Raw genomic sequence first — 13,815 nt, 5'->3', positions numbered from 1 at the left:
TGTCCAAAAGAAATAGATAAACGCAATGATACAAAAGGCATCGCCGACGTTCTATAGCCTGAGGTACCAGTCTCAAAAAATTGATATCGATATGAATCGGCGAAGTCTCTAAACGCATGCAAATATGAAAAAAAATAAAAAATAAATAAATAAAAAAAGAACGAGAGAAATACACAGAGTACAATCGGAACGAATTACCGTTATTGTAATATTTCGACATTAAAAGTTTATCTTCGCTGTGTGACTATTAGAATAATTCCATATAGCACCAAGGTTTGTAGATCAGGGTGTTTCCATATTCGACTGTTGAACAACTACTTCAAGAAAAGATATGTTAAGCCTTTCTTTTTCTTTCTTTTCCCAATGTTCAGACACAGATTATGAGAAAGGGATACTAATAGCAAAAATAATACAACTATACGTACATCATGCACAATTTAACATAGATGTAAAAACAAAGCGTATTCTGAGGTGTTTCGATATAAATTATTTCAATTTCAGATCTGGATTTCGATAAATCGTCAAAGTTCTGTCATATGCTCGATGCAAACTTCAGAAAAACTTTGAGTCATCGAGCACCGATAGCGAGGAGTAATCGACATAAGACACCTCAAAAGTGTACAGTGTGCAGAGCAAGTATAAAGAATGTAAAAATACATAAAAACAATACAAAAACTATGTAAGACACCAAGGGCTAGATGGAACTACACTGCACCTTGCATACCTCCATGAAGCCCCCCCTCTCCTTCACGTAGAGGTAAAGCCGAAATAGATCGAGGGGGTTCTTGGAGATGGTAGGACAACTGGTGATCGGTGATCTTCGCTCTTCCATGAAGTTGACCAGCTTGTCCAGCCAGGTTCTTCGTTCTATCGAATCGTCCATTTCGTATAACTTTGCCAGACTATCTGTCTTCTGAAAGTCGCACAATTATTACGCTACTTTAGCATACTCTAAAGAATCTCATGTGGAATTTTATTAATATGTAAATTTGCGACAGAAATGTCTCGTCGTGTATTATTGATCTAATTAAAACATAGAACGATTATTATTCTTGCAAAGCTGCGAGAACATAATCCCAATCGTAGCCATGATATAACATGCATAAATATAATGCTGGATCTGGATATTTGTATATTGCTTTTCTCTATTTGGTAAACGTTTTAATTGATACAGCTGTTAATATATCCTTTATTACTGTTAGTAAAATGTACATTTATATCAAGTAAATCCACAGAGCGTAAACAGAAAATATAGTAATATTCTTAAAGATTTCGAGAACTATTTCTCCTCCAATGCACGTTAAAAAATTTCTTATTTAACATTCATTGGAAAAACTAAAAAAATGGAATAGAGCAATACGTAATATGCAGCCTAGTAATTTAATGCATGCGATAATTATTAAATAAACATTCTGTTGTTATGCAGATAATATGGAGAAACAAAATAGGAGGCAAAACTTATAAAATACCGAGTACAAGAAATAAACACATCAATATATATAGTCTCGATAAATCATCTTGATAAATCGTCCGCGTAATATCATATTGGGATTGCTGCAAAATTTGTGTAGTACTAATAATCTGTGGTAATATTTGTGGCGATATATCACTATTATTATTTAAGCCCATTCTACAATAGCCGTAAGACGTAAGCAGTAAAAACTGACCACAGTCGATTATTCTTAAACTGTAAAAATCCCATTAGTCAATAACTTACTGCTTATGTCTTACTCCATACTCTTACAGCTATTGTAGACAAGCCTTTATTAAGGCGTGAGTTATATCATAATTCTTTCGCAATTTTACAAAAAAAAAAGTTAATTATTGTGCTGTTGCAGTCGTCTGCCCAATAAAAATGTTCCATTAGTAATATCAAAATAAATAATTTACTGTAAAATATTAATAAGCAAATTAGAAATTAGATTATTAAGAATATATTAAATACATATGTTATGAAATGAAGTAATGAGGTATTAAATACTTAATGCTTTTATGGATATAGGAATATTAATATGATGCATGTGCCAAGCAAGAAAAGTTAGTGTAGGGGAAAAATGCCTAAAGCGTGGAGTGCAAAAGGGATTTTGACAATATAAATATTCGTAGTAAAAAAAACAGTAACCTTAGATCTGTATGGGTCTTGAGGCACATGACTGTTAAACACCTGTAAAATATTAAAATATTGAAAATGCAAATAATATATTGCATTCAAACTTCATCTGAAGTAATCAGTTAACTGCTAATTTAGCACATCAAAATGTGTATTACGTATAAAAGTGCATGCAGGTGATACGTACAGGACTAGCAGGAGGACGCGGCCAACCACCAGGACTGTTCATTTCGTTATATTCCTCGTGAATCGAATTAATGCTAGCAGCGCCAGGAGACGGAACGGTGCTTTGCGGTGTCGCAGGATGGCTGTGGTATCCTCCTATCATCTCCTTCCGCACTTTTGGTGTAAACGCTGGATCTTCACCAGAGGCTATTTGTAATAAATTTGGTTAAAATAATTGTACTCGTGATCCCCGTATTGCGCGATGGCCGGAGTTTTACGAGATTAAACCGCACAAACACAAGCGAATAGATTTAGAGATAATACTAACCAGCTGATGCGTTAGATAACGTCGACTGCTGCGAACCTTCATCAAGAGACGTACCGTCTGGACCTGTTGTTATTACAGACGTCACAGTACCACTCGAAGTAGATATAACATTTATAGCTGACGTACCTACGCATAAAAACGTGCAATTTCGTTATTTATTTGCACAGACGGTGATAACAAAGAGACAAAATTCACTTGATTTAAGAAGATTTTCACTCACCTGAAGCGGTCGTGGTTATACCGCTGTCATTGGAAGTTTCAGCAGTGAGATCTGCGGAATTGTGGCTGGTGGGAGTTGGTACTGACGCGGGGTGTGAATTCGGTGTTGTACTCGGCGGTGGCATCGGGCTGCCCTCGTGATTGAGAGGCGGCGTGGCCGCCGGCGTATGTAAGTGTGATACCGCCGAGCTGGTAGGCGGTGGTGGTTGGTTACTTATGTGATTAGGAGACGGCGGTGGCGGACCCATAGAGCTCGCAGGCGGTCCCATGTTACCGATGACGGGTACTCCTGGAGCACCTGGCGGTACCATTGCGGTCGTACCACCAGCACCATAAACTTGCGGCGGTCCCGGACTCGGTGGCATTCCCGGTGGTACACTGTTAAAGCCCATTTTATGCTGAAAGACAATGGAGAACGGTTACCTTCGATCAATATGACGATGAAATAAATCATTGTTAAGCATTATCGATTAAATTAAATGTTTATTACCGTGTACGGTGGATATTGTACCAAATTATTGGGTCTGTTGGGAGGCTGATACTGATTGTTGGGTGGTGGTTGCGAGTTTGCAGGCGTTGGATATCCCTGTGGAAACTGCATGTGAGGACGCGGAGGTGGATACGTAGATTGTGCATGATAACCTCCAGGCTGACCTGCAGCTGTTCCACCAGTTGCATAGCCCATCCCACCACCCATTGGGCTGATTCCACCGAGAGCCGTCGAGCCGGGTCCCGGTTGCACTACACCAGGACCAGTGCTGTTCATTTTGTAGCTATGCATGTGTGGCGAAGGACCCAATGGCTGTTGGTATGCTCCTGAAACCGATGACCATTTTACTTTATTATTATTGACAAAACTTTAACGTGATAATTTACATGGAAACAATGAATAAATTTCGCAGAGACGAAAACAGGAAAAGAAGTAAAATCGGTACCTTGAGTGGTCATTGGAGAGTGACTCATGCGCGGTGCTGGTCCACTACCATCCGACTGGCTACTCGACGGACGTGGAGGCATCTGAACGTTTTGTTGGCCTGTACATTGAAGAAGAAATTTTTATATAGGTACTCGAACGTACGATACAAGAAGAAAAAAAAAGAGAAGGCCGGCAATAGATAAATTATTATATAAAGCTCAAGTTACACTTCTTCAATATCATTATTAAGAAAAAGACAATACAAACATAATTTATACATTGAGCGTGTGCTGTGCAGGACACCCCAGATATGTTTGAAAAGTTAGCGCGAGGTAAAACTTTCTTTCTAGAAAAGAACCAATTCTAAATTCATTCAAGAACGCGATTGAAAGAATACTTCCGTAACTCTGGGATATCCTGCACAGAGCGACCTGCAATTATAAATTCTATTATTAAATATAAATGCGAGTGAAAAGAGAGACAGACGTAAAAAAGACCGACCAACAGCAGGGGACATCGAGCGAGAACCTGTGGATCCTGTAGGTGACGGGGTAGGTCTCATCCCCTGAGAATTCGGTGTCCCTGGGCAAGCTGGTCCATTCGAACTGTCGTTACTATTCTGTCCTGATAATTCCTGCAATCACAGAATAACAATTTGCGATAAGAAAGCGATTACTTAAAACTCAAAGAAGAATAACACGAAATACGAAATGCGAAAGAGATCAAACGTGATAGATTCTAGCGCAAGCTGGCATCTTATTTGATTCTAGCTTCGTAGTTTCATTACAGTTAGTTTATAACGAGTGAACCGTATAAACGCAACAAATTCGAACAGCTGATAAGGAGATTACATTTTACAAAAACAACTATCCCAAATTCATACATCGTGCGATTAGTCTACAAATATCGACTGTAGCTCTTTGAAGTAGGTCAGCACAATAGTGAACGTTCGCAGTAGATCCATCGCGGATATTAAGTCACTGCGATAGCGGGCACTTGTAACAAAAAAAAAAAAAAATACAAGATACGGTCCTCGATGTAAACAGTTCACAATCGCAGTCCGCACGGGAGACACAGCGAGGAGCACCGGAGTCGGTGAGATCCGCGAGGATCGCTACAACCGATCGAGTTCTAGCCGTGCCGATCGAGGGACCGACTTGACGAGGAGTCAGGAGTCACACGCGTGAGTTCACCTCGCCGCTACGTTTTAACGCGATTCGCGCCGCCTTCGTGGCTACGGACGACGACGCGGACGGCGATGCGTGGCGACGTCGTCGGGCGTGCTCTCTCTCTCGCGCGGTCGGAGAGACGGTGCCGCGGTGGTGGAGCCAGCGAGCGGACAATCGCGCGTTCCCCGTCTCAAAAAGCAATCGACGTCGATACGACGGCGATGACGACGGCGACGTGGACGGCGAGGACGACGGCGGCCGTCCGAGGCGGCGCGAAGCGAAGCGAGAACCCAGCAACGGCGATGTCGCCCATGTTATTCGAGTCCGCGCGCGCGACGGTTAGTATATCGCGCACGAAACGTTCGCTCCTGTCGCACCACTGTCCCGCGTTGCGAAGCGGTACGAGGCGGAACGATCCCGTCCCGTCCGCGATCGTTGCCGTCGTTGTCGTCGCAACGCGATGGCACGCGGCGTCGTTCTCGGCCACAGTCCACGGAGCGCACAACAACCGTGTGTATACTCCGCACGGTCGAAATCGGTGTGTGTGTGTGTGTGTGTGTATGCGCGCGCGGGCACGTGTATATGTGTGCGGCGCGCGTGCATGTGCCCGCGTGTACACGCACTTCGTACGGGTCGTCCGTCACAACGAGGCATTGGCACAGGCGAGCGGCGGTCGGCGCGGCGGTGGCCGCGCGCTGCGTGTGCGTGAATACGCGCGCGTGTGCGTGTATTCAGGATGGGGCAGGGGGACGGGGGGGACGGGCGGAGGGAAGGAGAAAGAGAGTGGAACGGAGACGAGGATAGGCGTAGAGTCGGAGAGAGAGACACACACAGAGAGACGGGGTGGGTAGGTAGGGATGGATCGGAGGGAGACGGTGATAGACAGAGAGAGAGTGAGAGATGAGGAGGTGGGGGCGAGGGGAGCGGAGAGTGAGGCCGAGAGCCGAGAGGAACGAAAGAAAATTCAGGCACATCATTACACCTACCAGGCCGCGTATAGCTGGTCCGTGTGGATGGCGATTAAACACTTCCTCGGGCGTACGAGCGAATGTACGGTACATAGGCCGTCCGGCGGCACAAGGACTCTCGGCATGACGCGAGAGATCGAAGGAGAGGCGTTACCCGGCTCTCCACTTAAAGCACACGACGAGTAGCGACCGGGGAGAGAGAGGGAGAGAGACAGAGATAGAGAGGAAAAGAGAGAAATAATAAGAGAAACGGATTTTGCCACCGTTTCGCGGAGTCCGGGTCCGGAGTCGCGCTTTCACATGTTTGTCGAACCGCGCGGAGTAACGTACGCGCTAGGCGGAGCGGAGCGGAGCGGAGCTTGCGTTCTCCTCTCGGAGAGGATTCCCTCGGGAGCGCGCCGCGCCACGCCGCGCGAGCGAGAGAGAATTTATCGGACGATCGCTGCCGTCGGCGTACCGGTTAACGCGGGCATTATATTCCTGGTTGTATTCGTTCCTGGTTGTGCCGCCCTCTCCCCTCCCCCTGTCGCGCGTCGGAGGGCGCGCTCGCTCGCTCTTTCTCTCTCTCTTTTTTTCTTTCGCTTTTTTATTCCGCCAACGCCGTCGCTTTGCCGTCATGTGCGTGCCACCTCGTTCTCCTCGAGCGTCGCATGTTGTGTCAATAAGTCTACCAAAGAGCTCCGCGTCACGGTAGCCGAGGGCCGATGGAAACTTCGGGGTAGCACGTAGAGAGCTACGTGGTACAGTATCGTCGCGTCGGCGTCGGCGTCGTCGTGATCGTCGTCCCCTTTATTCGTGCGCCCGCCCGCTCACCCGCCCGCTTACCCGCCCGCCTGCCCGGTCTGTTTTTGCCTGCGTGAGCGCGTGCGTGCGCGTGTCGCGTGTTGGTAACGTCAAGCAGGTTATAATCCGCGCTCGGGCCTCGGGCCTCGGGCGACCGCGTGAGCAACGTGACGTAGAGCAACGTGCGCGATAGATAAACGGTGAGGTCGCGCGAAAACGGTTCGGCGAGGAGCGATTCTCTTATCGGGGTCGCTCCTCGCGGTCGTCGCCGAGACCTCCGTTTACTGATTTCCGCGTCTAGCTGGCTCGCTCGCTGGCGCTAGCAGGCAGGCTAGCAGGCAGACAAGGCAAGGCAGGCGCTGGTCGCTCGTTGGGTTGGAGTTGGAGTCGGAGTCGGAGGGCGTTCTTTCGTGGCGCGGTAAGCGCTCGGCGCCGCTCGGCCGTTCCCGCCGTGCCTCGGCCCTCGGGCCAGCCGTGCGCCAGCGAATCGTTCCCAAAAGCCCTGGCTCCGCTACCGCTCCGGTCTCGGGAACTCTATCCGAAGTCGATATATTCCCGTATATATAGTCAGCCTCTGCTATCTATTTCTCGCTAATAATATTATTCCCGTTAACGTTCTACGTTCTCGCCGAGCGCCAAGTCCCTTCGAAGGAAGATTCTTCGACTTTTCTCTCCCCCCCCCCCGCCCCCGCCCCCGTCTCCCTCCCGTGGTTTTCCATTACTCCGAACTTAGCTGAAAGAGATCGCGAACGTTTCAGAATTGCGAAGTTGTCAACTTTATCCTCGTCCTGATTCCATCGAACGTATAGCACACAGATCGTCTCGTGTGTTGGATATACGGTGTTCTCCACACACTCTCGGTAGCTGACACACACACAAACACGTGTGTGTGTGCGCGCGCGCGCAAGATCGTGGCGCGGCAAGCGGTCGGTGAGCATCGTACGACTTCGGCACTTTTCGATCGGCGAATTCGTGTGCCCCAGTAAAGCCTGGGCACCGAGATTCGTGTCTATACGATCTCGCCGTGTGTTCTCTCTCTATGCAAAAATAAAATAAACCCTTCCCATGTTCCATTAATCGAGAGAGAGAGAGAGAGAGAGAGAGAGAGAGAGAGAGAGAGAGAAACTATATATCGATGTTACTTAGATCGGAGCATAGACGAGAAGATCTATCCGAATAGAACGCAGCGTTAAAAATGCGTTAAAAATGGACGACAAATGTAATGACGTTTAAAGTATCCCCGATAGAAAGAGACTCCAGTTATTTAATGCTAAATACGGTTATCAGATTCGCGGCCCGAGATAAAATCACACGACAGACGGACATTCAGGCAATTAGCATCAAATGTGGAAATATGGATCTAGATTTTCATATGTATAGGACCCGTTATCTTTAGCCTTTGATAATGAAAAGCAAAAACCGTCGCTCCGTTTTTGGCGCGTTTGATTCGAACCGGCTCCTCCTCGTTGACCGAGCGAAATTAAGAGCGATCGTTAAGCGCTCTCGGCTCGCTAGCTTCTGTCTGGTTATCGAATTTCGGCTCGGAACACCCAAGTCTGGACGAGTTCCGCTTTGGACGCGAGATACGATTCGGGCCGATCCAAGGTTGGCGCGAATCGGGAAACGCCAGTCGTCGATTCATACGATCCATTGTCATCGAAGTCCACGGAGTGTTTACGTTATCGTGCGCGACGGAGTTAATCCGTTCGATAGAAACTGTACGCTGCTGAGCGTCGGCGATACGCCACGCGAATGTGTGTACAGAGAGAGCTCCGAGCTCCGATCGGCATGTCTTTCTCTCTTTCTCACGGGCCGGTCACGAACACATGCACGCAGCGGGAAGGCGACGAAGACGTGCGTGAATGAAAACGTAAATAACGCTCGCGGGGGCGGGGGCGAGGGCGAGCGCGGGACACGCGCATATATTTGCCCGCGTTCTCGGGAGAGCGCGAAATCGCTCCGGTTACGTAACATTATTTTTATCTGCCGACGTAATGTTATTATCCCGTCGGCTGTGACAATAACTGAATCCGAGGTTCATTCAACTCCATCTATTTATCGAGAGAGAGAGAGAGAGAGAGAGAGAGAGAGAGAGAGAGAGAGAGAGAGAGAGAGAGAGAGAGAGAGAGAGAGAGAGAGAGAGAGAGAGAGAGAGAGGGAGAGAGAGAGGTCGGATATCGGGCCAGTCATCGAAAAAGTGTGACAATTTCGGCGAGACTCGTGATTTCGTGAGATTTCTATCTCGATCCGCGAGCCGTTGGCGCGAAACGACCTTTTTTCCCGCGTTGCGGGGAGAAAGAAGGGCTCGCCAAGATCGGACTCGCCAAGATTACAGCGGGGCTCCCCCCGTTATACTTGGGTGTCCCGGAGCGTCGGTGAGATCACCTGTAGCAGACTAAATACCCATGTGTTCCCATCGGACGTGCTCATATACATTGGAGATCGTCTGCTACCGCTACGTCGCGTCGCGTCGTTCTGCGCGCGGTCCGACCGCGCGAGTCGCGCAGACCCGCTCCGGTCGCCGCTGCCCGCTGCCGTCGCTGCCGATACATCGACGTTTTATTGACCGTACGCCGTATGCCGTATGCCGTGACCGTGCATAGTCTCCGGCGTTCACGCCATCGCGGGTTTTCCCCGAATTATTTCGCGCGGTTTTCACTCGTCCCTCGGATGCCGGTCTCGGCTTTGCTTCAATTTTCAAAGAAATCTATTGATCCGATTAACGATCTGCTCTAGTTCGAAGGGGACGACGTGGATTCGTGGAAATATAATTTTCCCCGAGTAAGAGATGCAGCGAGTAGGACACGCAGCTCGCTTCTCCGATCCTCTAGTTAGAACTCGATTCTGAAGCTGCGACTGAAATTAACGCGATTCTCGCGTGAAATGGAGCATCGACGGAAAAATGGTTCATTTCGCGGATCGATCTCGCTCGCGAAATTGTTTCCTCGCGCGTTCCTTCCTCGTCGTTTCATAACGTCGTAGACCAAGCCGCGCTGGAGTAACATGGCGGGTATCGCCGCGACGGCGCCGAGAGCGCATGTACTCCGCGAACGATTCGTGCGGTTAAAGATCCGTGAGCACTCCCGCCCTGGTGGCCGAGCCAACGGGGCCGACGATGTTGTCCTGTTCCCCTCGTCGCGCATCTCGCGGGATATTATCTCGCGGTGGTGAGTATCCCGGGGCGCTCTCTCTCTCTCTCTCTCTCTCTCTCTCTCTCTCCCCCCCCTCTCTCTCTCGAGCGCCCTGGGACGGCTCGATGCCGCAAACGACAGCGTCCGGAAACTTGGTGTACCGGGGCGTCGCGCGCGCGGATCCTACAATAATAATCCCGCTTGTCGCTGCGCAGAGCGAGAGAGAGTTCACGGGGAGTTCTTACGTTTCGCGGAACGGTACATTGCGATTGCGTTCGAGAAACCGCGCTCCGTGGGAAGCGCAAGAAGTTCGATGGCGTGTCGCAGAGTGACAGTCGCATGATCCGGCGTACCGAATATAGCCGAGCGCGATACAAAACGTCACGTCGTCGTCGCTCTCGCGCGCGCGCGCTCGAGTGGGGATGATCGCCGCCGCCGTCGCCGCCGCCGCCACCACCGCCACCGCCGTCGTCGTCGTCGATTTCGACCAATCGCGGCCGCGCTCGCGTCGCAACCCCCACCGCCCCTCGCCGTCAGTCGCCGGCGTTATCCGTGTCGCCCGCACGGTTCTTTCGCTTACCCGCCCATGTAAACGCGGCCTGGTGGGGAGGGTAACCCCGGGGCGAGGGACAGGAGCGCGAGCGGAGGGGAAACACGGCGGGGAGGAGGTCGCTAATATCTGGGGCTCCGGCGGCCGCGCAACTCGCGCCCTAATCGAACTCTACGGAGTCGCGGTATACTCTCCATCCCCACCCCGTCGTCCGCTCCTTCCTCCCCTCTCACGCTCTCGTCCGCTCCTCGTTCATCCTCCCTTTTCCTTCTCCCGCTTCTTCTCCTTCTCCTCCGCCACTTCCTTGGCCTCCTGATCCCCTCGACTGCCACGCGAGGGGCCACCCTTTCGCTCACTCTCGCTCGCTCTTTTCGTCGGGAAAGTACTCGAACGAGTACGTCGAGTACCGAGGCCGTAGAGACCGAGCGGTACTTCGCAAGATGGAAAATTCGCCTTTCGATCTATTCCCAAACTCGCGTCTATTCCCGAACATTGCGATCGGCGTCACTCCGATCGTCGCGCGATTCGGCATTCGGCGTCCCGTCGAGAAGATCGGCGGAATCCTCTCTCGTGGAACAGACGATGATGCTTTTGCGCGCACGTACACGCGTGTAGTATCAAATTTCGATAAAATTCGACCGGTACCGATACGTCGAGACGCGTAGCATCTGCGACAGGAGAGTAGAATTAATTCAAATCGTATGTGAAATCTCTACGACAATCGTTCCTGTCACGACAGAGGATTATGCAATCCCTGGCAAAAACTTGTTTGCTACGTTCCGGATACTTTAAGCTTTTCTTTCCGCACACGTACGTTCGTTTGTATCCTGAGAGGAAGGCGCGCTGAACGTGACTCGTCGACGTACTTAATATCTCTCTTTAAAGATGAAATAAAATTAATTTTAATTATGTAATGCGAAAACTCACCCCAGAGTCAATTCCTTGAGTATTTGGTGTTGTAGCTCGCTGTTGCAGATTGTGGAAAGCCTAAAAAGAGACGCAATGTTATGAGTTGTGTCTATTTTTACATTACAGAAATATACCGTAAACATATATTTTTAAACCATACATTTCTGCCCTGCTTTTTAATTTTAACATATTCACGGAAATATTGATAGATTTCATCGTATGTACGTATCTTTCTACAACTTTTAAATATCTCAAATAAGTTATTTACAAGGCTCAATGTGTCAGATAAAAAATTTGCGAAATAAAAGATGAAAATAAAAATCTGGATTGTATATTGTTCGCATAGTCTCTTAACTATCCATTAATTTATATATTTTTTCATAAGCAAGTCGTGTCGCATTACAACACATATTCTCGAGCAATCCTCTGTCTTAAAAAAATATCGCTTATGTCAATGACATCGTTACTACATCAAGTTCATTTGCAAAAAGCGATCTGTTATACTTTCTGCTCCTATAAAAAATACTCCAAAATGCAAAAACTCCTTTCTTATGTGTCAATTACATAAATGTCAATATACTTGTGTTGGAAAAGTTATTGTACAGAGTAATAAAAATGACTGAAATTTTGATAGATTCCCGAGACATCAGAAACACTTGAACCATTAAAATTCTACGTGTTTCAGCAATGTTCACCTGGGACTGGCTGGTAGCCTGTGGTTGCGGTGACGCAGCAGGTGGTGGAGCTGGAGACTGAGACAAAGCACGCTGTGGCGACTGACCCGATGGAGTGACCTGATTACTCGGTGGTGGAGGCGGATTTGGTGGACCGCCTTGATTCCACCCCCTTTGTTCCGTATATAAGCTTGAGGGATGACTGGTTTGTGTCGTATAAGAGTTTAGCTAAAACGATACAAGAAAACATCGTGTAAGAACATTCCTGAACATTAATATACAAGTAACGACAGATTAAAGTCACTGATCGAAAGCAAAGTCGATTTACCTGATGATGACTGTATGGGGCGTGTGGTCTCGTAGGAGAGGAATATCGTTGGGTATATTGTTGATATTGCATGGGTGTCGGAGAACTCTGAGCTCCTGGCCCTGTATGTAATCTCGGTGAACCCTGATGGTTTGGAAAACGTACAAGAATTAGAGTCGCGTATGTACAAATACAATGTTTTAGCTAGGATCTAAATAAAAATTTGCAGCGAGCGCTAGACAACTACAGAGACTCGTAAATCGTAACTCGTAACTCGTAACAACAAAAAGTACAGTAATCGTTACGCTAAAGTATGTCGTTGGGTTTAACCTAAGTGGAAATTGGTAGCGCAAAAAGACAGAGATCTGTTTGTTTACCGTCTGCGGAGGACGCTGGCTGGGTTGCGGATAAACGGGAGGCACAACCGGTGGCCTTTGCATAGGCCATGGCTGTTGATACTCGGGTCCCATTCCGGGATAATTGCCGTGAAACCGATGGACCGGAGTGGACGCCTGCAGCAACTGGTTCAAGGTAGGCGTAGGACCAGCTTGCTGGGACATACCCTGGCCGGAGAGAAACCTTGGCTGGCCGGAGAAGTTGCCGGAGCTGGGGCCGACGTATAGCCGAGACTCGATCTTGGAGGTGGAGTAGTGCTCCTCCATCTCGGCCCGGTGGGTCCGCTCGGTGTCGTGCATCAAGTGTTTACCATGGTAGTCGAGCTGCTGCTGCTTGCCGGGAAAGTCGGCGTGCTTGGCGACGTACTCCGGGAGCTGCTTGCCGGGCGGATAGTCGGCGAGCGACTTGGTCGCGGCGACGAACTCGCCGGACTTGTTGTTGCTGTACTCGTCCGCGTATTCGCGTATCACGTTTGGCGCGAACGGATGGCCCGGGTGGCCGGGATGGCCGGGCGCGTCGTGCGTCTCCTGCTTGCCGACGGGGACGGGCTCCTGGGGCCCGGGCTGGCCGGGCTCGCGCGGCGATTTTACCTCACCGGCGGCAGTGTGTCCGCCAATGTCCTCGCGGTATTGACTCATCTCGTAGCCCGTCGTGTCCCCGCCGCCGCGATTCACATATTTAAGCAGCTGGGCCGCGCCCCGGGACACTTTATCGTCCGGCTCGGAATCCAGCTGCTGCTTCGCACTAGCACTCGCACTATTCCCACCGACTTGCGTACGCTTCTGTGCGCATTTCACGGACTCGTTCAGCTTCACATCGTTTTGTTGGCTCTCGGCTTGCGTCGCAGCCATGTTCTCCTCTCCTCACGGAGCCATCGTCGTTTTCGTAAACTGGCCAATCGCGGGACCTCGTGCGCGCCTCGCTATGGGGCCAAGTACTACGTACTCGAAATCGAAATACCGATTAGTCGAACGGCTCGCGTCGCGGCTAACACCTCACGGCACATCCTCGATCGCCCGTCCGTGGACTAAGCGGCGCCCTACGAAAAATCACTTCCTGCCGTTTTCAAAGTGGAGGGAACCAAAAAAAACTCATATGCGAACGTCAAAAGCAGCGTCGCATGGATTACGCCATCTCGCGGCGCGCTCGCGCACCGAGGCCGCTCAGGCCGCTCAGCGCTCTCTCAGGCC

The 13,815-nt window shown here is 49.5% G+C and overlaps 1 protein-coding gene and 1 long non-coding RNA gene across 7 annotated transcripts in view; one reads left to right on the top strand and one right to left on the bottom strand.

Annotated features, from left to right (window-relative positions):
• Osa (trithorax group protein osa) overlaps positions 1–13,815 on the bottom strand; it is a 21,642-nt gene extending 7,827 nt beyond the window's left edge. Inside the window, exons 1-12 of one of the 6 annotated variants that reach the window (XM_071705642.1) lie at positions 12,607–13,815; positions 12,251–12,373; positions 11,944–12,150; positions 11,267–11,326; positions 4,225–4,372; positions 3,758–3,856; positions 3,313–3,638; positions 2,824–3,220; positions 2,604–2,729; positions 2,298–2,482; positions 2,123–2,164; positions 716–913 (exon numbers count right to left, since the gene is read on the bottom strand). In XM_071705642.1, coding sequence (XP_071561743.1) covers positions 716–913; positions 2,123–2,164; positions 2,298–2,482; positions 2,604–2,729; positions 2,824–3,220; positions 3,313–3,638; positions 3,758–3,856; positions 4,225–4,372; positions 11,267–11,326; positions 11,944–12,150; positions 12,251–12,373; positions 12,607–13,476 — 2,781 coding nt within the window. In that variant the 5' untranslated portion in view covers positions 13,477–13,815. Of the gene's footprint in view, positions 1–715; positions 914–2,122; positions 2,165–2,297; positions 2,483–2,603; positions 2,730–2,823; positions 3,221–3,312; positions 3,639–3,757; positions 3,857–4,224; positions 4,373–5,893; positions 6,676–11,266; positions 11,327–11,943; positions 12,151–12,250; positions 12,374–12,606 lie in introns of those variants that run through there. The other 5 variants (XM_071705643.1, XM_071705644.1, XM_071705645.1 and 2 more) reach the window with 5 other exon arrangements.
• Positions 4,787–12,472, top strand: LOC139772186 (uncharacterized). Its single transcript, XR_011718070.1, has 2 exons — positions 4,787–4,921; positions 11,934–12,472. It is a non-coding gene; the product is annotated as an uncharacterized lncRNA (long non-coding RNA).

Source organism: Temnothorax nylanderi, unplaced genomic scaffold (genome assembly GCF_030848795.1).
Source record: "Temnothorax nylanderi isolate EJ_2023f unplaced genomic scaffold, tnyl_v1.0 TNYL_tig0047_pilon, whole genome shotgun sequence".
In the NCBI taxonomy this organism is placed as follows: Eukaryota; Metazoa; Arthropoda; class Insecta; order Hymenoptera; family Formicidae; genus Temnothorax; species Temnothorax nylanderi.
This window is presented reverse-complemented; position numbering and strand designations above follow the sequence as displayed.